Here is a 26505-nt window from a genome sequence, read left to right as displayed (position 1 = left end):
CTGCATAACACTCCATTTTTCTGTCATCCATGTGAATTTCTTAAAATGTCCCTAATGTATCTGCCTCTACCACAACCCCGGCATTGCGTCTCATGGACACACCACACTGCATGTGAAAAATCTACCTCTGACATTCCCCCCTATACTTTCCTCTAATGACCTTAAAATTATGCCCACTCGTATTAACCATTTCCACCCTGCCAAAACGTCTCTAGCTATCCACTTTATCCAAGTCTCTTATCATCTCACACACTTTGTCAGCTGCCTCATCCAGTTTTAGCACGGAGGGTTTTGCACATTTCTGTGAGGGGAACAGACCAAGATCCAGTGCTCATTCACGGGCTGAGGGGAAGGTGGGTAGGAAGTGTGTGGAGGGTGAGGGGGAGTGATTGAATCTGTTTGAATCCAAGGTTCACAGAACAAGGACAGTTACATTTATTGATTTAGAGACAAAGCACACAACAGGCCCTTCTGGCCCAACTAGCCACACCACCCGGCAACCCACCATTTTAACCCTGATCCCAGGGGAATTTACAATGGCCAACTAATTAGCATATCAACCGTTTTATATCAACGCATATCAAACTTTGGACTGTGGGAGCAAACTACAGCACCTGAAGGAAACCTATCAGCTCACAGGAATAACGTTCAAACTTTTACAAAGGATGCCAGAATTGAACCTCAAACAGCGACAATCCGAGCTGTGATATCACTGTGCCCATGTGGCAAACAACTAGCTCTTGGACTCCAGTTTGAAGCTACTTTGTATGGTTGCTTGTTTAACTCAATAAGGGGTATTATACTTAAAACAGACTGACACCATTGCATAAAAAAAAACGGTGGATGAACTAAATAAGTATTTTGCGACAGCTTCACTGTGGAAGACACTAGCAGTATGGCGGAAGTTCCAGGTCTCAGGGGTCATGAAGAGTGTTAAGTTACCATTACCAGAGAGAAGGTTCTTGGGAAACTGAAAGGTCTGAAGGTTGATAAGTCATCTGGACCAGATGGTATACACCCCAGGGATCTGAAAGAGGTGGCTGACGAGATCATGGAGGCATTAGTAATGATCTTTCACGAATCACTAGATTCTGGAATGGTTCCGGGAGACTGGAAAATTGGAAATGTCACTCCATTCTTCAAGAAGGGAGAAGGGCAGAAGCAATGAAACTATAGGCCAGTTAGACAAATCTCAGTGGTTGGGAAGATTTTGGAGTCGATTATTTAGGATGAGGTCTCAGGGTACTTGGAGGAAACGTGATAACATAGGCCGTAGTTACCATGGTTTCCTCAAGGGGAAATATGCTAGAATTCTTTGAAGAAATAATAAGGAGGATAGACAAAGGTTGGTTCATACTGTGTACTTGGATTTTCAGAAATCTTTGACAAGGTAATTTCGAAGGTAAGGACATGTTCCAGCACAGCTTTGTGGGCCGAAGGGCCTGTATTGTGCTGTAGGGTTTCTACGTTTCTAACATGCCTCACATGAGGCTGCTTTACAGGCTATACCAGGAAAGATTCTAGCATGGATAAAGCAGGGGCTGATTGGTAAGGAGGCAACGAGTGGGAATAAAGGGAACCTTTTCTGACTGGCTGCCGGTGACTAGTGGTGTTCCACAGGGTCTGTGTTGAGACCGATTCTTTTTTACATTATAATTCAATAATTTGAATGATGGATTTGACGTCTTTGTTGCAAAGTCTGCAAGACGATATGAAGATAGGTGGAGGGGTAGGTAGGTTTGAGGATATAGAGAGGCTACAGAAGGACTTAGATTAGGAGAATGGGCAAAGAAATAGCAGATGGAAAACAGTGTCGGGAAGTGTATGGTGATGCACTTTGGTAGAAGAAATGAAAGGGCTGACTATTTTCTAAGTGGAGAGAAAATACAAAAAAAACTGAGACACAAAGGGACTTGGGAGTCCTTGTGTAAGATTCCCTAAAGGTTAATTTGCAGGTTGAGTCTGTGGTGAGGAAGGCAAATGCAATGTTAGCATTCATTTCAAGAGGACTAGAATATAAAAGCAAGGATGTAATGTTGAGACTTTATAAAGCACTGGTGAGGCCTCACTTGCAGTATTGTGTGCAGTTTTGGGCCCCCTTTCTTAGAAAGGATGTGCTGAAACTGGGGAGGGTTCAAAGGAGGTTCATGAAAATGATTCCAGGATTGAATGGCTTCTCATATGAAAAGTGATTGATGGCCCTGGGCCTGTACTCACTAGAATTCAGAAGGATGAGGGGTGACCTCATTGACACCTAAAAAATGGTGAAAGGCCTTAACAGAGTGGATGTAGAGACGATGTTTACTACGGTGGGAGAGTCAATGACCAGAGGACAGCCTCAGAATAGAGGGGCTTCCTTTCAGAACAGAGATGAGGAGGAATTTCTTTCGCCAGAGAACGGCGAATCTGTGGAATCTATCGAACTCTTTGCCACAGTGTAATCTCTTGTTTAAATCAATAAGGGGTATTTTATCTTGAAACAGACTGAAATTTTCCATCGTGTAATCTCGTTTAAATCAATAAGGGGTATTATACCTTGAAGCAGACTGACATGGTGTAATCTCTTGTTTAAATCAATAAGGGGTATTATACCTTGAAACAGACTGACAATGTCATGTAATCTCTTGTTTAAATCAATAAGAGGTATTTTACCTTGAAACAGACTGACAACATCGTGTAATCTCTTGTTTAAATCAATAAGAGGTATTATACCTTGAAACAGACCATCACTTACCATCGTGCAACCTCTTGGCCTCTCTTTGCAATGCTAAGCCTGACGCGTAGGCCTCAATACAACCCCGGCCCCCACACATGCACTCGGGCCCATCCAGCGATACCACGATGTGTCCGAGCTCAGCCGCACAGAACATGCTGCCGTGTATCAGGTTGCTGTTCTGGATAATTCCCCCTCCGATTCCTGTCGCAGTAACATTTTTGGTTAGTAATCACCCTTTTCCAAATTATTTCACCATCATCACAACATACATTTCAGAGCCCAGGACAGATCAATGCATCACTGTGTTGTAAAGGGATGAAGGATGTGAAAGTGGTTGGGTAACAGTACTGAGCTATCATAGCTATAAGACCCTAAGACATAGGAGCAGAGTTAGGCCACCTACCCCATGGACTCTGCTCAGCCATGCCATCATGACTGGTTTAAAATCCATCTCAAATCCATTACCTGCCTTTTCTTCGTAATCTTTGACACCCTGACAAATCAAGAACCTATCAACCTTCACTTTAAATAAATATACTCAATAACTTGGCCTCCAAAGCCATCTGTGGCAATGAATTCCACAGATTCATCACCCACTGGCTTAAGAAATACCTCCCCATCTCTGTTCTAAATGGATATTCCTCTATTCTGAGGCTGTGCCCTCTGGCCCTTCATTCCCCAGTATAGGAAACACCCTCTCCGTATCCATTGTATCTTGACTTTTCAATATTTGATAACTTTCAAGAGGTAACATCTCATTCTTCTAAACTCCAGCAATTTCAGGCCCAGAGCCATCAAATGCTCCTCATATGTCTGGCAAAGAGTTTTAAAAATCCAGCCTCCATAAAAGAAGGGTACCATCTGGTCATTGTCCAAGTGGTCTGAGTCACAGTGGTAAAGCTTTGGCTCAACAGGGCTTTGGTGAGAACAGCTGGAGGCAGGGTAAGTAGGTACGTTCATTCCATATTTCTTACTTTGTTTTTCTCAGTTAACTCTTGAGAGAGTAGAGGGTATGCCTACAGGGCCAGTCTTCTGATCTGCGTGTCAGATGTGGGATTTCCAGGAGACGACCAGACACCTTGATGGTCACATCTGCACCGGGTGCATTAAGGCGCAGTCCCTTAGAGACCATGTTAAGGTACGAGACTGGCAACTCGATGACCTTCGGAAATTGAAGCAGTGGTAGGCAGGAGCTACAGGGAGGTAGTCACCTCAAGGCTAAAGAAAAATGGGTGCTTGTCAGGAGAGGGAAGAAAAACATCAGATAGAGGAGAACACCCCTGTGGCCACCCCTTCAACAATAACTACTTCATTTTGAGTATTTTTGTGGTGGGGGGAAGCAACAGCGGCCGTGCCTCTGGCTCAGAAGGGTAGGGAATGGAGAGGATGTCAGCAGTAAGAGGAGACTCTATAGTTAGGGGGGACAGGTAGGTGATTCTGTGGACACTAAAAAGAAAAATGGATGGTAGTTGCCTCCCAGATGCCAGGGTCCGTGACCCTTCTGAGTGTGTCCACAGTATCCTGAAACGGCGGGTGAGCAGCCAGAAGTCATGGTACATATTAGTACCAATGACATAGGTAGAATAAGGGAGGTCTTGAAAAAAGAATACAGGGAGTTAGGAAGGAAGTTGAGAAGCAGGACCACAAGAGTAGTAATCTCGGATTGCTGCCTGTGCCATGTGACAGTGAGGATAGGAATAGGAAGAGGTGGCACATAAATGCCAGCTGAAGAATTGGAGCAGGGGGCAGGGATTCAGATTTCTGGATAATTGGAACCTCTTCTGGAGCAGGTGTGACCTGCACAAAAGGGATGGGTTGAACTTGAATCCGAGGAGTACAAATATTCTTCCCAGCAGATTTACTTGAGCTGTTGGGAGTGGTTTTAAATAATATGGCAGGCAATGGGAACAAGTATGATAGAGCCGTTACATGAATGTAAGGAAAGATAAGCTAATAAATGCGTACAAATGGTTGGTTGTAAGTTGACGGAGAAGATACTGAGAGGCCGGATTTATGAACATTTGAAGAGGCATAATATGGTTAGGAGTAGTCAGCACAGTTTTGTCAAAGACAGGTCGTGCCTTACGAGCCTGATTGAATTTTTTGAGATGTGACTAAACACATTGATGAAGGAAGAGCAGTAGATGTAGTGTATATGGATTTCAGCAAGGCATTTGATAAGGTACCCCATGCAAGGCTTATCGAGAAAGTAAGGAGGCATGGGATCCAAGGGGACATTGCTTGGTGGATCCAGAACTGGCTTGCCCACAGAAGGCAAAGAGTGGTTGTAGACGCGTCATATTCTGCATGGAGGTCGGTCACCAGTGGTGGGCCTCAGGGATCTGTTCTGGGACCCCTACTCTTTGTGATTTTTTATAAATGACCTGGATGAGGAAGTGGAGGGATGGGTTAGTAAGTTTGCTAATGACACAAAGGTTGGGGGTGTTGTGGATAGTGTGGAGGGCTGTCAGAGGTTACAGCGGGACATCAAAAGGATGCAAAACTGGGATGAGAAGTGGCAGATGGAGTTCAACCCAGATAAGTGTGAGGTGGTTCATTTTGGTAGGTCAAATATGATGGCAGAATATATTATTAATGGTAAGACTCTTGGCAGTGTGAAGGATCAGAGGGATCTTGGGGTCTGAGTCCATAGGACACTCAAAGCTGCTGCGCAGGTTGACTCTGTGGTTAAGAAGGCATATAGTCCATTGGCCTTCATAGAAACATAGAAAATAGGTGCAGGAGTAGGCCAGTCGGCCCTTCGAGCCTGCACCGCCATTCAGTATGATCATGGCTGATCATCCAACTCAGAACCCCGTACCTGCCTTCTCTCCATACCCCTGACCCCTTTAGCCACAAGGGCCATATCTAACTCCCTCTTAAATATAGCCAATGAACTGGCCTCAACTGTTTCCTGGGGCAGAGAATTCCACAGATTCACCACTCTCTGTGTGAAGAAGTTTTTCCTCATCTTGGTCTTAAAAAGCTTCCCCTTTAACCTTAAACTGTGACCCCTCGTTCTGGACTTCCCCAACATCAGGAACAATCTTCCTGCATCCACAAACTTTGCCACAGTCATCAATTCCATTAACTAAATCATTGACAAACAATGTGAAAAGTAGCGGTCCCAATACTGACCCCTGAGGAACACCACCAGACACTGGCAAACAATCAGAAAAGGTCCCCTTTATTCCCACTCGCTGTCTCCTGCCTGTCAGCCATTTCTCTATCCATGCCAGAATCTTTCCTGTCACGCCATAGGATTTTATCTCGTTAATCAGCCTCATGTGTGGTACCATATCACATGCCTTCTGAAAATTCAAGAAAATTATATCCACTGCCTCTCCTTGGTCCATCCAGCCTGTTACTTCTTCAAAGAATCCCAAAAGATTTGTCAAGCAAGATCTCCCTTGACAGAAACCATGCTGACTTTGACTTATTTTATCATTAGTCTCCATATTCCCGGAAACCTCATCCTTAATAATAGACTCCAACACTTTCCCAACCACTGGGGTTAGGCTAACTGGCCTATAATTTCCCTTCTTTTGCCTTCCTCCCTTCTTAGAGTGAAAATCTGGAAGTGCAGAATCAAATATTGCTGTGATGACTGTATGTTCTGGTATCAATTGTTTGGCGACAATAAAGTGTAAAGTAAGTAAACAAGAGAAAATCTGCAGATGCTGGAAATCTGAGCAACACACACAAAATGCTGGAGGAACTCAACAGGCCAAGCAGCAGCTATGGAAAGAAGTACAGTTGAGGTTTCTGGCTGAAACCCTTCGCAAGGCTGGGGTTTCAGCCCAAAACGTCGTCTGTACTTTTCTCCCCCATAGATGCTGCCTGGCCTGCTGAGTTCCCCCAGCATTTTGTGTGTGTTTCTTAAAGAGTGGAGTGACATTTGCAATTTTCCAGTCCTCCAGAACCATGCCAGAATCAAGTGATTCTTGAAAGATCATGACCAATGCATCCATTATCTCTTCAGCAACCTCTCTCAGGACTCTGGGATGTTGTCCATCTGGTCCAGGTGACTTATCCACCTTAAGACCTTTTAGCTTGCCTAGCATTTTTTTCCCTTTATAATAGCAATGATACTCACTCCTGCTCCCTGACACTCACAGATCTCTGGCACACTGCTAATATCTTAGACAGTGAAGACTGCTCCTATTTCTTTACGTTCTCATGGGATTCTGTGGGTGTGATAGAGACACCCAGATGGTATATTGCTTCCTAGGCGCCAGGGTCAGGGGTGTCTCGGATCAGGTCCACTGCATTCTAAAAGGGGAAGGTGAGCAGCTGGAAGTCTTGGTACATCTTGGCACCAAAGATATAGGTAGGAAAGGTGAGGAGGTCCTGAAGAGAGAATTGAAGGAGCCCGGTAGAAAGATGAAAAGAAGCACCTCCATGGTAGTAATCTCTGGATTGCTGCCTGTGCAACGTGCCAGTGAGGGTAAAAATAGAATGACTTGGTAGATAACTGCGTGGCTGAGGAACTGGTGCAGGGGCCAGGAGTTCAGATTTCTGGATCATTAGGATCTCTTCTCGGGGAAGGTACAACCTGTAGACAAGGGATGAATTATACATGAACCCGAGGGGGACTAACATCCTTGCGAGCAAGTTTTATAAAGCTGTTCAGGAGGGTTAAAAATAATTTGGCGGGGGATGTGAACCAGAGCAATAGGGCTGAGATGGGGCTGTTGGTTTATAAACAGAGGCAATGTATAGAGAGGATAGGTTGATGATATGGCAAAATCGCAGTCGAAGTGATGAGCTGAAATATTAAAGGAGTACAAAATCAAAAAGAGTGACAAATAGAGGATTGAAGGTGTTATATATTTGAATGCATGCAGTATATGGAATAAGGGAGATGAACGCAGCACAATCACAGATTAACATTTTCTGACGCGATGGGCGTCACTGAATCGTAGCTGAAAGAAGATCATAACTGGGAGCTTAACATCTTACGATACACATTGTATTGAAAGGACAAGCAGGTAGGCAGAGGGTAAGGTGACTCTGAAGGTAAAAAGTGAAATCAAATCATCAGAAAGAGGTGACAAAGGATTAGGTGTAGAATCGTTGTGCGTAGAGCTTAGGGTAAAAAGATACTGATGAAAGTTTATCCAGACCTCTGAACGGCAGCAAAGATGTGGGCTACATATTACAACAAGAAAAGTGAAAAGCATGTTAAAGGGGCAATGTTACAATAGTCATGGGGGATTTCCATCCGCACGTAGATTGGGAAAATCAGGTTGGTCCAGAATTGCAAGAAGGGGAATTTATCAAATGCCTACAAGATGGCTCTTCAGGGAAGCTTGTGGTTGAAGCCACTAGGGGATCAGCTATTCTGGATTGGGTATTGTGCAATGAACTAGATTTGATTAGATGGCTTAAGGTAATGGAACCCTTAGGAATCAGTGATCATAATATGACAGAGTTCACCCTGGAATTTGAGAGACAGAGAGAGAGAGAGACACGCTAAGGTCAGATGTATCAGTATTACAGTGGAGTAAAGAGAATTACAGAGCCATGAGAGAGGAGATGGCCAAAGTTGATTGGAAGGGGACAATAACAAGGATGATGACAGACTAGCAATGGCTGGAGTTTCTGAGAGCAATTCGGAAGGTGCAGAATAGATACACCCCAAAGAAGAAGCAGTATTCTACAGGAAGTATGATGTAACCGTGCGGACATGTGAAATCAAAGCCAACTTTAAAGCCAAAGAGAGGGCAGATTCAATTGTGAGAAATGCACAACGCCGCTGAGAAGGGATAAAAGGGAGACACTGCCTAGCAGGGCGGTCGTTAGAGTAGCGCGAGTCAGAGTAGTAGGGCTTTGGCTCATCAGGACTTCAGCAAGGACATACCTAGGGGAGTTAAGGATACAAGTTACTTCCATCTCTCTTTTTTCATCTAACTTAAAAATAGTGGGTATGACTGCAAGGCACGCTTTCTGCTCTGGGTGTCGGATGTGGGATATCCATGAGATGTCCAGCCTGCCTGATGGCCAGAGGTGCAGCTCCTTAGAGACCGAATTAGGGAACTGGAGCTGCAGCTCGATGATCTTCCGCTTCTTAGGGAAAGTGAGGAGGTGATTGACAGGAACTACAGGCAGGTAGTCACACTGGGGCCACAGGAGACAGTTAAGTGGGTGACTATCAGGAGGGGGAAGGAAGAGCATCAGGTAGTGAACACCTGTGGCTGTTCTCTTTAACAATAAGCGCTCCATTTTGAGTAATGTTGTGGGGGGGGGGGGGGCTGCTACCTGGGGGAAGCAACAGTGGCCGTACCACTGGCACAGAGTCTGGCCCTGTGGCTCAGAAGGGTAGGGAACGGAACAGGATGGCAGCAGTGATAGGGGACTCTATCGATAGGGTGACAGACAGGTGATTCTGTGAATGCGCAAAAGAAACATAATGATAGTTTGCCTCCCAGGTGCCAGGGTCCGGGATGTTTCTGATCGCGTCCACAATATCCTGAAATGGGAGGATGAGCAGCCGGAGGTCGTGGTGCATATTGGTACCAACGACGTAAGAAGTAGGGAGGAGATTCTGTAAACAGACTACCAGGAGTTAGGAAGGAAGCTGAGAAACAGGACCTCAAGAGAGTAATCTCAAGATTGCTGCCTGTGCCATGCAACAGTGAGTATAGGAATATAGTGAGGTGGTGGATAATTGTGTGGCTGAAGGATTGGAGCAGGGGGCAGGGATTCAGATTTCTGGATCATTGGGACCTCGTCTAGGGCCAGTGTGACCTGTACAAAGAGGACGGGTTGCACTTGAATCCTAGGGGGACCAATATCCTGGCAGGGAGGTTTGCTAAGGCTATTGGGGAGAGTTTAAACTAGATTTGCAGGGAGTGGGAAACAAACTGAAGAGACAGAGAATGGGGTGGTTGAGACAGCTTGTAGGGAGTTTGTGAGGAAGGAGAGGCAGATGATAGAGCAAAGATGCAGAATCAACCTGATGACTTGAGGTGTGTCTTCTTTTTATGCAGGTAGGGAGGCAGATTCTGGAACAGTGCCATAATAATAGGGTTGCTGTGATGGGAGATTTTAACCTTCCTAATACTGACTGGCATCTTCTCAGAACAAGGAGTTTAGATGGGGTGGAGTTTGTTAGGTGTGTTCAGGAATGTGTAGATAAGCCTAAAAGAGGAGGAGTTGTACTTGATCTGGTATTGGAAAATGAACCTGGTCAGGTGTCTTGGTGGGAGAGCATTTTGGAGGTAGTGACCACAACACTATCTCCTTCGCCATAACATCGGAGAGGGATAGGAGCAGACAATTTGGGAAAACATTTAATTGTGGTGGGGGAAATATGAAGCTATTAGCGAAGAACTTGGGAGCAGATGTTCTCAGGAAATGCACGGAAGAAATATGGCAGATGTTCAGGGAATATTTGCATGGCGTTCTGCATAGGTATGTTCCATTGAGGCAGAGAAAGGATGGTAGGATAAAAAATCCATGGTGTACAAAGGATGTGGAAAATCTAGTTAAGAAAAGCTCTCAAAAGGTTCAAGAAACAAGGTACTGTTAGAGCTCTAGAAAATTACAAGGTTACCAGGAACAAGTTTAAGAAGGAAATTAGGAGAGCGAGAAGGGGCCATGAGAAGGCCTTGGTGAGCAGGATTAAGGAAAACACCAAGGAATTCTACAAGTATGTGAAGAGCAAGAGGATGAGCCGTGTGAGAATAGGACCAGTCAGGTGCGATAGTGGAAACGTGTGCATGGAGTCGGAGGAGGTAGCGGAGATACTTGTTTTGCTTCAGTATTCACCAATTATGGCAATGGGAAATTGTGGGGATGACTTACAGCAGAATGCAATGCTTGAGCATATAGACATTAAGAAAGAGGATGTGTTGGAGCTTTTAAAAACCATTAAGTTAGATAAGTTGCCTGCTGGCGGTTTGATGTTTATGAATGAAGCTTTTTGTGTGACGCACAGCTCCGGGGTTGAACACCTAATGGGTTTTTCTCTCACTTTTCTTTGCTTTAGTAGGGTTTTCTTTTTTTCTTTTTTTGTCACCAAAATATTTTCAATCTTCAAAACAATGTTTTTTTTCTTGAGACATTGTAAGTGTTGCCTACTTCGATGTACTCTTGTTAATTTTGGATAATAATAATAAAAAGATTTGAAAAGAAAGTAAGTTAGATAAGTTGCCAGGACCAGGCTCCTGTGGGAAGCGAGGGAGGAGATTGCTGAGCCTCTGGTGATGACCCTTGCATCATCAATAGGGACAGGAGAGGTACCGGAGCATTGGAGGTTGCAAATGTTGTTCCCTTGCTCAAGAAAGGGAGTAAAGATAGCCCAGGAAATTACAGACCAGTGAGTCTTACTTCAGTGGCAGGCAAGTTGTTGGAGAAGATCCTGAGAGGCAGGATTTCTGCACATTGAAGATACATAATCTGATTGGGGATAGTCAGCAACGCTTTTTCAAGGGCAGATCGTGCCTTATGAGCTTGACTGAATTCTTTGAGGATACAACAAAACACATTGATGAAGATGGAGCAGTGGATGTAATGTATATGGATTTCAGTAAGGCATTTGATAAGGTTTCCCATGCAAGGCTCATTCAGAAAGTAAGAAGGTATGGAATCCAAGGAGACCTTGCTTTGTGGATCCAGAACTGCCTTGCCCACAGAAGGCAAAAGGTGGTTGTAGATGGTTCGTCTTCTGCACGGGGGACAGTGGCCAGTGGTGTTCCTTTTTGTGATTTTTATAAATGACCTGGATGAAAAATTAGAAGGATGGGTTGATAAGTTTGTTGATGACCCAAAGGTTGGGGGTGTTGTGGAGAGTCTGGAGGGCTGTCAGAGGTTACAGCGGGACATTGATAGGATGCAAAACTGGGCTGAGAAGTGGCAGATGGAGTTCAACCCAGATAAGTTTGAGGTGGCTCATTCTGGTAGGTCAAATATGATGGCAGAATATAGTATTAATGGTAAGGCTCTTGGCAGTGTGGAAGATCAGAGGGATCTTGGGGTCCAAGTCCATAGGACGCTCAAAACAGCTGCACAGGTTGACTCTGTGGTTAAGAAAGTGTACGGTGCATTGGCCTTCATCAATCGTGGGATTGAGTTTAGGAGCTGAGAGGTAATGTTGCAGCTATATAGGACCCTGGTCAGACCCCACTTGGAGTACTGTGCTCAGTTCTGATCACCTCACTACAGGAAGGATGTGGAAACCATAGAAAGGGTGCAGAGGAGATTTACAAGGATGTTGCCTGGATTGGGGAGCATGCCTTATGAGAATAGGTTGAGTGAACTCGGTCTTTTTTCCTTGGAGCGATGGAGGATGAGAAGTGACCTGATAGGGGTGTATAAGATGCTGAGAGGCATTAATCATGTGGATAGTCAGAGGTTTTTTCCCAGGGCTGAAATAGCTAACACGAGAGGGCACAGTTTTAAGGTGCTTGGAAGTAGGTACAGAGGAGATGTCAGGGGTAAGTTGATGTTTGTCAGGTTTTTTTTTAAAAACGCAGAGTGTGGTGAGTGCATGGAATGGGCTGCTGGAGACGGTGGCAGAGGCGCAATCTATAGGGTTTTTAGTAGACTCATGGATAGGTACATGGAGCTTAGAAGAATAGAAGGCTATGTGCTAGGGAAATTCTAGGCAGTCTTTAGAGTAGGTTGCATGGTCGGCACAACATGGTGGGCCGAAGGGCCTGTAATGTGCTGTAGATTTCTATGTTCTACGTTCACCAAATAGACCAAAAATTAGTGGGAATTTAGAAGATTAAGAAGTTTTAAAAATCAACAGAAAGCAACTATAAAAAATGCATCAAGAGAGAAAAGATGGAATATGAAGTTAAGCTAGCCAATAATATGAGGATGCTAAAAGTTTCTTCAGATATACAAAGAATAAAAGAGAGGCGAGGGTGGATATTGAACTGCTGGAAAATGATGCTGGAGAGGTAGTAATGGGGGGGGCAAAATGGCGGATGAACTGAATACATATTTTGCATCAGTCTTCTCTGTGGAAATCATTAGCAGTATGGTGGAATTTCAAGTTGTCGGCGAGGGGGGGCAGAATTAGCTGAAGTTGCCATTACTAGGGAGAAGGTGCTTGGGAAACCGAAGGTCTGAAGGTAGATAAGTCACCTACACCAGATGGTGTGCAACCGAGGGTTCTGAAAGAGGTGGCTGAAGAGATTGTGGAGGTATTAGTCATGATCTTTCAGAAATCAATAGATTCTGGAATGGCTCCAGAGCAATGGAAAATTGCATATGTCACTTCACTCTTCAAGATGGGAGAAAGGCAGAGGTAAGGGAACTATAGGCCAGTTAGTCCGACCTCAGGTTTGGAAAGATGTTGGAATCAACTGTAAGAAAGTGGTTCCAGGGTACTTGGAGGCACATGACAAAATAGGCCGAAGTCAGCATGGTTTCCTTACCTGAAAATCTTTCTTGACAAATCTGCTGGAATTCTTTGAGGAAATGACAAGCAGGATAGACAAAGGAGGATCAGTGGATGTTGAGTAATCGGATTTTCAGAAGGCTTTTGACAAGGTGCCACATGAGGCTGCTTAACAAGTCAAGAACCCCTGTATTGAAGGAGAGAAACCAGCATGGATAGATCACTGACAGACTGGAAGGAGGCAAAGAGTGGGAATAAAGGGAGCCTTTTTTGATTGGCTACCAGTGATTAGTGGCGTTCCGCAGTGTTTGGTGTTGGGACCGTTTCTTTTTATGTTGTACTTCAATGATTTGGATGGTGGCTTTGTGGCCAAGCTTGCAGACAATAGGTGGTGGGTCAGAGGAAGCAGACAGGATACAGAACAACTTACACAGATTAGGAGAATGGGCAAAGAAGTGGCAAATGGAATACTGCTTTGTGAAGTGTATGGTTATGCACTTTGACAGAAGAAATAAAAGGGTAGACTATTTATTAAATGGAGATAAAATTCAAAACGGTGAGATCCAAAGAGACTTGGGAGTCCTTGTGAGGATTCCCTGAAAGTTAGCTTGCAGGTTGAGTCGGTGACGAGGAAGGAAAATGCAACGTTAGCATTCATTTTGAGAGGACCAGAATATAAAAGCAAGAATGTAATGTTGAGGCTTTATAAGGCACTGATGAGGTCTAAATTAGCATATTTTGAGCAGTTTTGGGCCTCTTATCTAAGTAAGGATGCGTTGACCTTGGAGAGGGTTCAAAGAGGGTTCATTAAAATGATTCTGGGATTGAAAGGCTTATCATATGAGAAGCATTTGATGACTCTGGGCCTCTATCAATGCAATTCAGAAGAATGAGTGGTAATCTCAGTGAAATCGATCAAACGTTGAAAGGCCTCGATAGGGTGGATGTGGAGAGGACGTTTCTTATGGTGGGGAATCTAGGACTACAGGACTACAGGACACAGCCTTAGAATAGAGTGATTTTAGACTGAGACCAGAGATGAGAAGGAATTTGTTTCCCAGAGAGTTCTGAATCTGTGAAATTCTTTGCCACTGGCAGCTGTGGAGGTCAAGTCATTGAGTATAAGGTTCACCAGATTGATTCCTGGGATGACAGACTTTCATATGATGAAAGACTGGATCGACTAGGCTTATACTCTCTGGAATTTAGAAGATTGAGGGGGGATCTGATTGAAACATATAAAATTCTAAAGGGATTGGACAGGCTAGATGTAGGCTAGATTGTTCCGAATGTTTTGGAAGTCCAGAACGAGGGGTCACAGTTTGAGGATAGAGGGGAAGCCTTTTAGGACCGAGATTAGGAAAAACTTCTTCACACAGAGAGTGGTGAATCTGTGGAATTCTCTGCCACAGGAAACAGTTGAGGCCAGTTCATTGGCTATATTTAAGAGGGAGTTAGATATGACCCTTGTGGCTAAAGGGATCAGGGGGTATGGAGAGAAGGTAGGTACAGGGTTCTGAGTTGGATGATCAGCCATGATCATACTGAATGGCTGTGCAGGCTCAAAGGGCTGAATGGCCCACTCCTGCACCTATTTTCTATGTTTCTATATTTAAGACAGAGGTTGATAGATTCTTGATTGGTCAGGGCATGAAGGGATACAGGGAAGAAGGCAGGCGATTAGGACTGAGAGGGAAATAGATCAGCTATGATGAAATGGTAGAGCAGACTCGATAGGCCAAATGGCCCAATTCTGCCCCTATATCTTATGGTCTTCTTTGTGCACACTTTAGACAAGATCCATGAACTGCTTAGTGCATGATATACAAGTAAAAAAGTGGTTTATTCGATGCTCTCTGTTGCTTACCTGTGCCGGTGATGAACACCACAAAGTTTTCCACCCCTTTGCCACTGCCAAACTTCTTCTCTGCTAAAGCAGCACAATTACCATCATTGTCTATCCACACTGGCAGGTGAAGTGTATCGGATATTGGAGTCCGAAGATCCACTGCCACCCACTCCTGAATAAGCTTGGTGGAGTCAAGCACAATTCCTTTCTTGGGGTTGACACGGCCTCCTGTGGAAATGCCTGAAGAGCGAAACACAGAGGAGACAAAATATCATTGAAGAACAAAGCAGGTCCACACTTTCTTGGAGGTGATGTCAAGCATAGATAGAGTCATAAAGAAAGCTTTTGCCAAATTGACCCTCAAAATTCAATGTATTCAGTACAGGATTTGGGATGTTATGATGAAATTGTATAAGACGTTGGTGAGGCTTAATTTGGAGTATTATATGCAGTTTTAGTCACCTACCTGGAAGAAAGATGTAAATAAAGTTGAAAGAGTACAGAGAAAATTTACAAAGATGTTGATAAAGGTATACAAAATTATGAGGGGTACAAATAAGGTGAATGCAAGCAGGCTTTTCCCCGTGAGGTTAGGTGAGACTACAACTAGAGGTCATGGGTTAAGGTTGAAAGGTAAAATATGAAAGAAGACCTTCTTCACTCAGAAGGTGATGAGAATGTGGAATGAGCAGCCAGCAGAAATGGTGGATGTGGGTTCAATTTTAACATTTAAGAAACCATAAGGTCATAAGACATAGGAGCAGAATTAGGCCAACTGGCCCATCGAGTCTGCTCCGCCATTCAATAATGGCTGATCCTTTTTTTCCATCTCCTCCTCACCCCAGTTCCCTGTAACCTTTGATGTCATATCCAATCAAGAACCTATCAAACTCTGCCTTAAATACACTCAATGACCTGGCCTCCACAGCTGCATGTGGTGACAAATTCCACAAATTCACCACCCTCTGGCTAAAGAAATTTCTCCGCATCTCTGTTTTGAAAGGGCACTCCTCTATCCTGAGGCTGTGCCCTCTTGTCCTAGACTCTCCCACCATGGGAAACATCCTTTCCACATCTACTCTGTCTAGGCCTTTCAACATTCGAAAAGTTTCAATGAGATCCCCCTTCATCCTTCTGAATTCCAGCGTGTACAGACCCAGAGCTGTCAAACGTTCCTCGTATGATAACCCTTTCATTCCTGGAATCATCCTTGTGAACCTCTACTGGACCCTCTCCAAGCCAGCACATCTTTTATTACATGAGGAGCCCAAAACTGCTCACAATACTCAAAATGAGGCCTTACCAGTACCTTATAAATCCTCAGCATCACACCCCTGCTCTTGTATTCTAGACCTCTTGAAATGAATGCTAACATTGCATTTGCCTTCCTCACCACCGACTCGACCTGCAAGTTAACCTTCAGGGAGTTTTGCACAAGGACTCCCAAGTCCCTTTCCATCTCAGATTTTTGGATTTTCTCCCCATTTAGAAAATAGTCCGCATATTTATTTCTACTACCAAAGTGCATGGCCATGCATTTTCCAACATTGTATTTCATTTGTCACTCTCCTGCCCATCCTCCTTATTTGTCCAAGTCCTGCAGACTACCCATTTCTTCAACTGCCCCTCCATCAAAGCCATCTATTCCATCATCTAAATCATTTATATACAGCATAAAAAGAAGTGGTCCCAACACCGAACCCTATGGAACATCACTAGTCACTGGCAGCCAACCAGGAAAGGATCCTTTTATTCCCACTCACTGCCTCCTACCAAGCAGCCAATGATCTAAACATGCCAGTAACTTTCCTGTAATACCATAGGCTCTTAACTTGGTAAGCAGCCTCATACGTGGCACCTTGTCAAAGGCCTTCTGAAAGTCCGAATATACAACATCCACTGCATCCCATAAGACCATAAGACATAGCAGCAAAATTAGGCCACTCAGCCCATCGTGTCTGCTCCACCATTCCATCATGGTTGATCACAGATCCCACTCAACTCCAATCACCTACCTTCTTGCCACATCCTTTGATGCCCTGACCAATCAGGAAATGATCAACTTCTGCCTTGAGTATATGCACAGTTTTGGCATGCACCGCAGTCTGTGGCAGAGCATTCCACAGATTCACTCTCAGGCTAAAAATATTCCTCCTTACCTCTGTTCTAGAGGGTTGACTCTCAATTTTAAGGCTGTGCCCTCTAGTTCTACATACCCCCACCATAGGAAACATCCTCTCCACATCCAACCTATCTAGTCCTTTCAATATTCACTGCCTTCCAATGAGATTGCCCCACATTCTTCCAAATTCCAGTGAGTACAGGCCCAAAGCTGCCAAACACTCCTCATATGTTAACCCCTTCATTCCTGGAATCATCCTCGTGAACCTCCTTTGGACTCTCTCCAATGACAGCTAATCTTTTCTGAGATATGGGGCCCAAAACTGTTGACAATACTCCAAGTGCAGCCTGACCAGTGTCTTATAAAGGCTCAGCATTATCTCCTTGCTTTTATATTTTATTGCCCTTGAAATAAATGCCAACTTTGCATTTGCCTTCTTTACCACAAACTCAACCTGTAAATTAACCTTAGGAGTCTTGCACCAGGACTCCGAAGTCTCTCTGCACCTCTGATACTTGAACTTTCTCCCAATCTAGATAATAGTCCACACTATTGTTCCTTTTACCAAAATGCATTATCATACATTTCCCAACACTGTATTCCATCTGCCACATTTTGGCCATTCTTCCAATTTGTCTAAGTCCTGCTGCAATTGCATGGCTTCCTCAGCACTACCTACCCCTCCACCTATCTTCATATCATCCGCAAACTTTGTCACAAAGCCATCAATTCCATTACCTCAATCATTAACAAACAATATGAAAAGTAGCAGTCCTAATGCTGACCCCTGAGGAACAGCATTAGTCAAACAACCAGAAAAGGCCCCTTTTATTCCCACTCCCTGCCTCTGGCCTGTCAGCCATTCTGCAATCCATGCCAATATCTTTCATGTAACACCACAGGACTTTATCTTGTTAGCCTCATGTGTGGCACCTTATCAAATGCCTTCTGAGAATCCAAGTAAATGACATCCACTGCCTCTCCTCTGTCCACCCAGCTTGTTACTTCTTCAAAGAATCCCAACAGATTTTTCAGGCAAGATTTCCCTTGACAGAAACCATGCTGACTTTGACTTATTTTATCATTAGTTTCCAAGTACCCCAAAACCTCGTTCTTAATAATGGACTCCAACACTTTCCCAACCACTGAGGTTAAGCTAATTGGCCTATAATTTCCTTTCTTTTGTCTTCCTCCCTTCTTAAAGAGTGGAGCGACATCGCCAATCTTCCAGTTCTCCTCAATCCACCCAGAATGAAGTGATTCTTGAAAGACCACGACCAATGTATCCGTTATCTCTTTAGCAACTCTCTCAGGACTCTGGGATGTAGACCATCTGTTCCAGATGACTTATCCACCTTAAGACCTTTGAGCTTGCCTAACACTTTTTCCTTTGTAATAACAAAGACACTCACAGACCACTGGCACCTGCTGGTGTCTTCCACAGTGCAAACAAATGCAAATTACCCATTAAGTACACCTGCTATTTCTTCGTCCCCCGTTACTATCTCAACAGTATCATTTTCCAGTGGTCCAACATCAACTTTGACCTGCCTTGTAATCTTTATGTAACTGAAAAAACTTTTCGAATCCTGCTTTATATTATTGGCTAGTCTGCCCTCATATTTTATCTTTTCCCTTTTTATAGCTTACTTGTCTTTTGTTGGATTTTAAAAGCTTCCCAATAATCCACCTTCGCACTCACTTTTGCTACCTTACATGCCCTTACCTTGGCTTTTATGCAGTCCTTAACTTCCTTTGAAGTCACAGTTGTCAACCCCTGCCATTTGAGAACTTCTTTCTCTGTGGGACATATCTATCCTGCACCTTGTGAAATATTCCCTGAAAACTTCAGCCATTTCTGCTCTACCGTCATCCCCACCAGTATCCTCCGCCAATTCCCCTTTAGCTATCCTCCATGCAATCTCCTCGAAGAATTCCAACAAGTTCATCAGGCAAGATTTCCCCTGAAGGAAACCATGCTGACTTTGTACTATCTTGTCCTGTGTCACAGTGTACTCTATCAACTCATCCTTAACAATTGACTCCAACATCTTCCCAACCACTGAGGTCAGGCTAACTGGTCTATAATTTCCTTTCTGTTGCCTTCATCCTTTCTTAAAGAGTGGAGTGACATTTGAAATTCTCCAGTCCTCTGGCACCATGATTTTTGAAAAATCACTGCTAATGCGTCTACAATCTCGACTGCTACCTTTTTTAGAACCCCAGGGTTCAACTGGTCGGGTGACTTATGTATCTTTAGGTCTTTCAGCACCTTCTCCCTTGTAATAGCAACTGCACTCACTTCGCTTCCCTCATACCCTTCAACATCTAGCACAATGACAGTATCTCCCACAATGAAAACTGATGCAAAGTACTCATTTAGCTCATCAGCCATCTCCTTGGCCCCCATTATTATTTCTCCGGCCTCATTTTCTAGCGGACCTATATCCACTCTCAGCTTTCTTATTTTTTTTAAAAGCTTGAAAAAGCTTTTACTATCCCCTTTGATATTGTTTGCTAGCTTAACTTCATATTTCATCTTTTCCCTCCTAATGGCTCTTTTAGTTGCTCTCTGTAGGTTTTTGAAAACTTCCCAGTCCTCTGTCTTCCCACTTATTTTTGCTTTATTGTATGCCTTTCGTTTGTTTTTACATTAGCTTTGACTTCCCTCATCAGAAACGGTTGTACTATTTTGCCATTTGAGTATTTCTTTGTTTTTAGGATACGTCAATCCTGCACCTTCCTCAGTTTTCCTAGAAACTCACGTCATTGCTGCTCTGCTGTCATCCCTGTCAGCACCTCCAACCAATTTACTTCGTCCAACTCCTCTCTCATACCACTGTTTGAGGCCATCTCATAGGCATTCAACAAAGTCACTCACTTGAGATCCATTTCCAACCTGATTTTCTCAATCTATCTGCATAGTTCATCGATTTTGCTTCTAACTTCCATCCAGCCCTCAAACTCACTTGGTCCATGTCGGACACTTCTCTCCCCTTTCTCGATCTCTCAGTCTCCATCTCTGGAGACAGACTGTCCACTGACATCTTCTATAAGCCCGCTGACTCTCATAACTACCTCGACTATACCTCTTCCCACCCTTCCACATGCAAAAATGCTATTCCCTTTTCCCAGTTCCTCTGTCTCTGCCGCATCTGCTCCCAGAATGAGGCTCTCCGTTCCAGGACATTTTGAATGTCCTCTTCCTTTAAGGATCGTGGTTTCCCTTCTGCTGTCATCAATGATGCCCTCACCAGCATCTCTTCCATTTCCCGCACTTCGGCTCTCACCCCATCCTCCCGTCACCACAACAGGGACAGAGTTCCCCTTGTCCTCACCTACCACCCCACCAGCCTCCGGATCCAGCACATTATCCTCCGCAACTCCCGCCACCTTCAACAGGACCCCACCATTAAGCACATCTATCCCTCTCCACCCCTCTCCGCTTTCCGCAGGGATCGTTCCCTCCTCGACTCCCTTGCCACACGTCCCTCCCCAGCGATCTCCCACCTGGCACTTATCCCTGCAAGCGTAAGTGCTACACCTGTCCCTACACCTTCTCTCTCACCACCATTCAGGGCCCCAAACAGTCCTTCCAGGTGAGGCAACACTTTATTTATGAGTCTGTTTGTGTCATCTATTGCATCTCCCAGTGCGGTCTCCTCTACATCGGTGAAACCCGACGCAGATTGGGGGACCGCTTCGTTGAGCACCTCCACTCCGTCTGCCACAACAGACAGGATCTCTCGGTAGCCACCCACTTCAACTCTGCTTCCCATTCCCATTCAGATATGTCCATACATGGCCTCCTCTACTGCCAGGATGAGGCTAAACTCAGGTTGGAGGAGCAACACCTCATATACTGTAAAAAACTTACCCCTGATATCTCCTCCGTACCTACGTCCAAGCACCTTAAAACTGTGCCCTTTTGTGCTAGTCATTTCAGCCCTGAGAAAAAGCCTCTGACTATCCACCTGATTAATGCCTCTCATCATCTTATACACTTCTATCAGGTCACCTCTCATCCTCCGTCGCTCCAAGGAGAAAAGGCCAAGTTCACTCAATCTATTCTCATAAGGCACGCTTCCCAATCCAGGCAACATCCTTGTAAATCTCTTCTGCACCCTTTCTGTAGTTTCCACATCCTTCCTGTAGTGAGGCGACCAGAACTGAGCACAGTACTCCAGGCGGGGTCTGACCAGGGTCCTATATAGCTGTAATATTACCTCTCGGCTCCTAAACTCAATCCCACGATTGATGAAGGTCAATGCACCGTATGCCTTCTTAACCACAGAGTCAACCTGCACAGTAGCTTCCTTTTTAGATTCTGTACCCCTAATGCACTGATAAATCACCCTGCTGGCTGCAATTATGTCCTATCATCTGCCTGCCCTTCCCGACAGTCTGACTGCACGCTATCTTTGCTTTTTGACCATCCTGAGTCCCTTCACTCTGGTTCCCACACCTCTGCCAAATTAGTTTAAACCCTCCCCAACAGTTCTAACAAACCTCCCTGCAGCCTGTCCCTTTTGTACAGATCCCAATGATCCAAGAATTTGAAGCCTTGTCCCCTGCACCAGCTTCTCAGCCACGCATTAGTGAGCCAAATCATCCTGTTTCTACCCTGACTGTTGTGTAGAACAGGCAGCAATCCTGAAATTACTACCTGGGAGGTCCCGCTTCTCAGCTTCCACCTAGCTCTCTAAATTCTCTTTTCAGGACCTCATTGCTTTTCCTTCCTATGTCACTGGTACCAACATGTACCACATCAAGACGTCTGGTTGCTGCTCTCCTTCTTCTCCAATATGCTGTGTAAGTAATCTTAGATGTCCCTGACCCTGGCACCTGGGAGGCAACATAACACCCGGGTGTCCCACTCACGTCTGCAGAATCTCCTGTGTGTTTCCCTGACTATTGAGCCTCCTATCACTATCGCTCTCCTCTCCTGCCTCTTTGCCTTCTGCACCACGGACCCATTCTCAGCGCCAGTAAATCCATGATATTTCCCTGGGAGGTCATCCCCCACAACAATAGCCAAAGCAGTATACTTATGTTTTTAGGGGAATGGACACAGGGGTGCTCTGTGCTAACTGCCATTCACATTTCCATTTCTCCGGAGAGTCATCCAGCTACTCGCTCCCTGCAACTTGAGACAGAGGTCAACAGATTCGAGATAGGTCATGGTATGGGGATAGGTGGGAGAAAGCAGCAGATCAGGGATGAGAGGGAAATTGGATCGGCCATAATGAAATGGCGGAGTAGACTCAATGGACTAAATGGCCTAGTTCTGCTCCTACATCTTATGGTCTTAATCAGAGAGTAATGGACTTCCGGTAAGATGGCGATAGGTTAACCGCTTAAAACTGTTTCTTACCTCCGCACTTCTTATCTTCTTTTTTTTTACCCCAATCTGCTAACTTTTTTTGTTCTCCTACCTGCCTACGAATACGGCTGTCTTACAATGGCTTCAAGGCCCTCTAAATCTGGGAAAAAAGAAGTCTCTGCGACTGCCACTGTCTCCGGCTCCTCTGCCAATATTATCACCATTTTGGAACAGCACCGACAAGAGATTATATCTCAATTTAAGTCCAAATATAAGTCTTCTTTCAGTTTGTTGGAGTCAAAATTGGATCAAATTAATTCCAAAGTGGAGGATCATGCCGTACGTCTGGATCATCTTGACTCAGAGACCGAAGATTTAAAATGTCATGTTCAGCAGCTGGAAGCCGTTTGTTCTAACCTGAGTGAGTATAACACCAAGTTAACATCTAAATTAACTGATCTCGAAGCTCGGAGCAGAAGGCATAATCTACGATTCCTCGGTCTGCCAGAGGCTATCGAAAGTGGATCTCCTGTTGAATTTTTTTCTTCTTTACTTTGTGAGATTTTTGGGAAAGACACTCTTCCGACTTTACCCGAGTTAGACAGAGTTTACCGTTCATTTCTGGCCAAGCCCAAATTAGGCTCTAGGCCACATCCAGTTATACTCTGTTTTCATCGATATCAGGTGAAAAACCTTTTGACTATGGAAGCATGTTGGAGAGGAAAATTGCAATATAAGGGTCATTGCATTCATAATGTTGAAGATTATGCTCCTCAAATTTTGAGGCTGCATGCCGAATACTAAGTCGTTATGAAAGAGTTCTACAATCGTGGATTCAGGCCCTCTCTGTGTTATCCTGCCCATCTCCGAATAACTCTTTGTACTGGAGACAAAAAATGGTTCAACTCTGTTACAGAAACTTAGAAATTTATCTAAAGTCTCCCTGCCATTGCAACTCCTTCAGACTCGATTTTGATTATTTAAAATAGCCGATTAGTACTTTTTTCTCCTCTCTTTGGTTTTTTTTTCCTTGTTTTCTTTTTAAACTTTTAAATTATTGAAAGTGGTTTAACTCTGTTACAGAAGTTCATAAATTTATCGAAAGTCTCCCTGCCATGGCAACTCGTTCAGACTTGATTTGATTATTTAAAATGACCGATTAGTACTTTTTTCCTCTCTCTTTGTTTTTTTCCGTTTTCTTTTTAAATTAAATTTTTAATTACTGAATTCTTTTTTATAGTTTTTTGTGGGTACGGTACTCTGGATTATTACTTTGAGTTAAGTCTCATACTCTGATGGTACTGTTCCTTTTTTTTCTTTATGTACGATTTTAATTCGTAGTGCACAAGTTCTCTGGTTTCTTTATGAACTGTTAATTAAACAGAGCTCATGAAGATATTCAGAAACTGAAATTTGGGTTTAGGGGTAGTTTTTTTTCTGAAGAGCTTGCTGCTGTTCTTTGGTAGCTTTCTTGCTTTGGGATTAGAGGGAGGGGAGGGTTGCCTAGTACCAATACTATTTATACAACCCTTAGTTGTTCTTTGTTACTCAGGACTTCTTTTTCGTCCTGATTTTCTTGTCTTATACTTTTGCCCCAGAGCTGTTATTTGAATGTTTGTTCCTATTTATGCCTACTACCCTTTATGTTTTTTTATATGACAATGGTTAGCCCGTTGAATTTTATAAACTGGAATGTGAAAAGAAGGAAAGTATTTTCACATTTTAAGCAGCTCAAAGCTGACATTGCTTTTTTGCAAGAAACCCCCATTCGTAGTTTTGATAACTCTCGCCTTATGTCTAGGTGGGTGGGACAGCACTTCCATTCTGCTTTTCCCGCTAAAGCCAGGGGGGTTTTAATCCTTATTAAGCAGAATGCTCCTTCTGAGCTTCACAACAAAGTATCAGATACAAATGGTCGTCTTATTATTGTCTCTGGGAAATTGTATAATAATAGGGTAGTCTTGGCTAACCTCTAATCTATTGCCATACCCGCCAGGTTGAGGGGAAACTTAATCAGGTTATTCAGGTAACACCTCTTAAACCGATACCTGCTTTTGGTGAACCTTTTTCTAGGGTCATAGCAGATTGTGTTGGCCCATTGCCAAAGACTGCAGCTGGTCATCAGTACTTGTTAACAATTATGTGTGCTGTGTCTAGGTTCCCTGAATCCGTGCCTCTTGGAAACATCAAGGCCAAGACTATGGTAAAAGCATTCAGTAAGTTTTTCTCACTGATTGGTCTGCCCAAAGAAATTCAATTTGACAAGGGTAGTAACTTTATTTCGAGAACATTCCAGGAGATGGTTGGAGAATTGAAAGCTAAGCACATTGTATCATCTGCATATCACACAGAGTCCAAGGGAGCCTTGGAACGGTTCAACTCCACTCTTAATACCATGATTAAAACATATTGTGTGAAAAATGGGAAAAATTGGGATGAGAGGGTTCCCCTACTCTTATTTGCTGTTGAAGATACGATTCAAAAATCATTGGATAGTAGTCTGTCTGAACCTGTGTTCAGTCACAGGCCAAAAGGACCTTTGACCCTACTCAGAGAACTGTGGTCTGATTTGGAAATATGGGTCAACGTGCAGAAAGGATTTAATAAGGTTTGTGACCTTGCAAAGGAAAGTTTGCAGAATGTTCAAATTAAAATAAAACACTTGTTGGATACGGTAGCACCTGCAGGTACTGTTATGAAAACAAATGGAGTCCTGGAGGCTGGAAATGAGATGAAAAATCATTTTAACCCGCTGAATCTAGTATCAATAAGATTTAAGAATTCCATTGTTTTGAAAAATATTACTGATAAGGTCCATCAATTGGAACCTACACGACAAAAACAAGTGAAGGAATTAATTAGCAAGCATAAAGATTTATTCCCTGACATTGCAAGATGGTGTACAGCTAAAGTACATGATGTCATTATAAATTCAGCCCAGCCCATCAAAGAGCATCCTTACAGAATGAATTTAGAGGAAAGTAAAATGGTTGAACAAGAAATTGGAAACAAGAAGGAACAAGGAAAGAGAGTGGGTGACTGTATTGATAGAGTGGGGAAGGCTAAGTACCTCACAAAAATTGACTTGTTAAAAGGATAATGGGGTGGTCCTTTAACAGAGAGGGCTAAAGAGATATCAGCATTTGTGACACCGTCTGGACTGTATGAATACAATGTCTTACCTTTCAGGATGAAAAATGCACCAGGGACATTTCAAAGAATGATCAATTCTGTGTCTAGAGGGTTAGGAAACACAGGGGCTTACATCGATGATTTAGTGGTCTGGAATGACACGTGGGAAGAGCATATTGCAGCAGTAGAAAGGCTGTTTGAAAGGCAGTCCAAGGTCAATCTTACCGTGAACCTTGATAAGAGTGAATGTGGTCATGCTACTGTTATTTATCTTGGCTATGCAGTAGGCCAAGGCCAACTGGCTCCTGTACAGGCCAAGGTTCAAGCTACTGCTGGGGTTCCTGTTCCAACTGGCAAGAAAGCTTTGAGAAGGTTTTTGGGAATGGTTGGGTATTATCATAAGTTTTGTAAGAACTTTGCAGATATCGCTCTCCCCCTAACAAAACTCCTAGGGAAGAGTGAAAGATTGGTATGGAGTGATGATCTACCAGCACATGGAGATGTCCGTGGGAGAATGCTGCCGACTGGCACATTCTCGGCTGCAGGAGTACGTGCTGAGGGGAGCACTGCAACTCGGTGCAGCCACCGCAAGGGCCCGGTGGGGAAGGGCCACAGTTTAGGTTTCTTCTCCCGTGGAAGTGGGAGGGGTCGGGTGGCAGGGAGTATACCCCTCAACAATGGTGTGGAAAGGTGAACCAATGGAGTGCCACGTGGGTGGCCAAAAGTATGGATACGTACAGACCATAATGGAAACATATGTGAAGGATGGAAAGTTATTGAATGGTTTATTGTATATAATTTTATTTTTGAATAAAGTATATTTTGAAATAAAAACAAATCCCATATTCTTAATTGCCACTTAGAACCTAACCCTCTGATTGCTCTTTTTGGCACCTTGGGCGAAGTAAACATGCACTTGAGTCCGACTAAACGTCAAACATTATCTTTTGCCTCTCTCCTGGCTGGACAGTTAGTTCTTCTTAGGTGGAAAGATGCTGCCCCACCCACT

At 43.9% G+C, this 26505-nt stretch overlaps 1 protein-coding gene across 5 annotated transcripts in view; it reads right to left on the bottom strand.

Annotated features, from left to right (window-relative positions):
• Positions 1-26505, bottom strand: part of gne (glucosamine (UDP-N-acetyl)-2-epimerase/N-acetylmannosamine kinase) — a 140314-nt gene that overhangs the window by 21597 nt on the left and 92212 nt on the right. For all 5 annotated transcript variants that reach the window (XR_011885311.1, XR_011885310.1, XM_072252154.1 and 2 more), the window contains exons 9-10: positions 14938-15159; positions 2735-2917 (exon numbers count right to left, since the gene is read on the bottom strand). Coding sequence is in view for 3 of the 5 variants with exons in the window: in XM_072252154.1 (XP_072108255.1) it covers positions 2735-2917; positions 14938-15159 (405 nt within the window). In the remaining 2 variants the exon portion in view is untranslated. The remainder of the gene's footprint in view (positions 1-2734; positions 2918-14937; positions 15160-26505) is intronic.

Source organism: Mobula birostris, chromosome 3 (assembly GCF_030028105.1).
Source record: "Mobula birostris isolate sMobBir1 chromosome 3, sMobBir1.hap1, whole genome shotgun sequence".
In the NCBI taxonomy this organism is placed as follows: domain Eukaryota; kingdom Metazoa; phylum Chordata; class Chondrichthyes; order Myliobatiformes; family Myliobatidae; genus Mobula; species Mobula birostris.
This window is presented reverse-complemented; position numbering and strand designations above follow the sequence as displayed.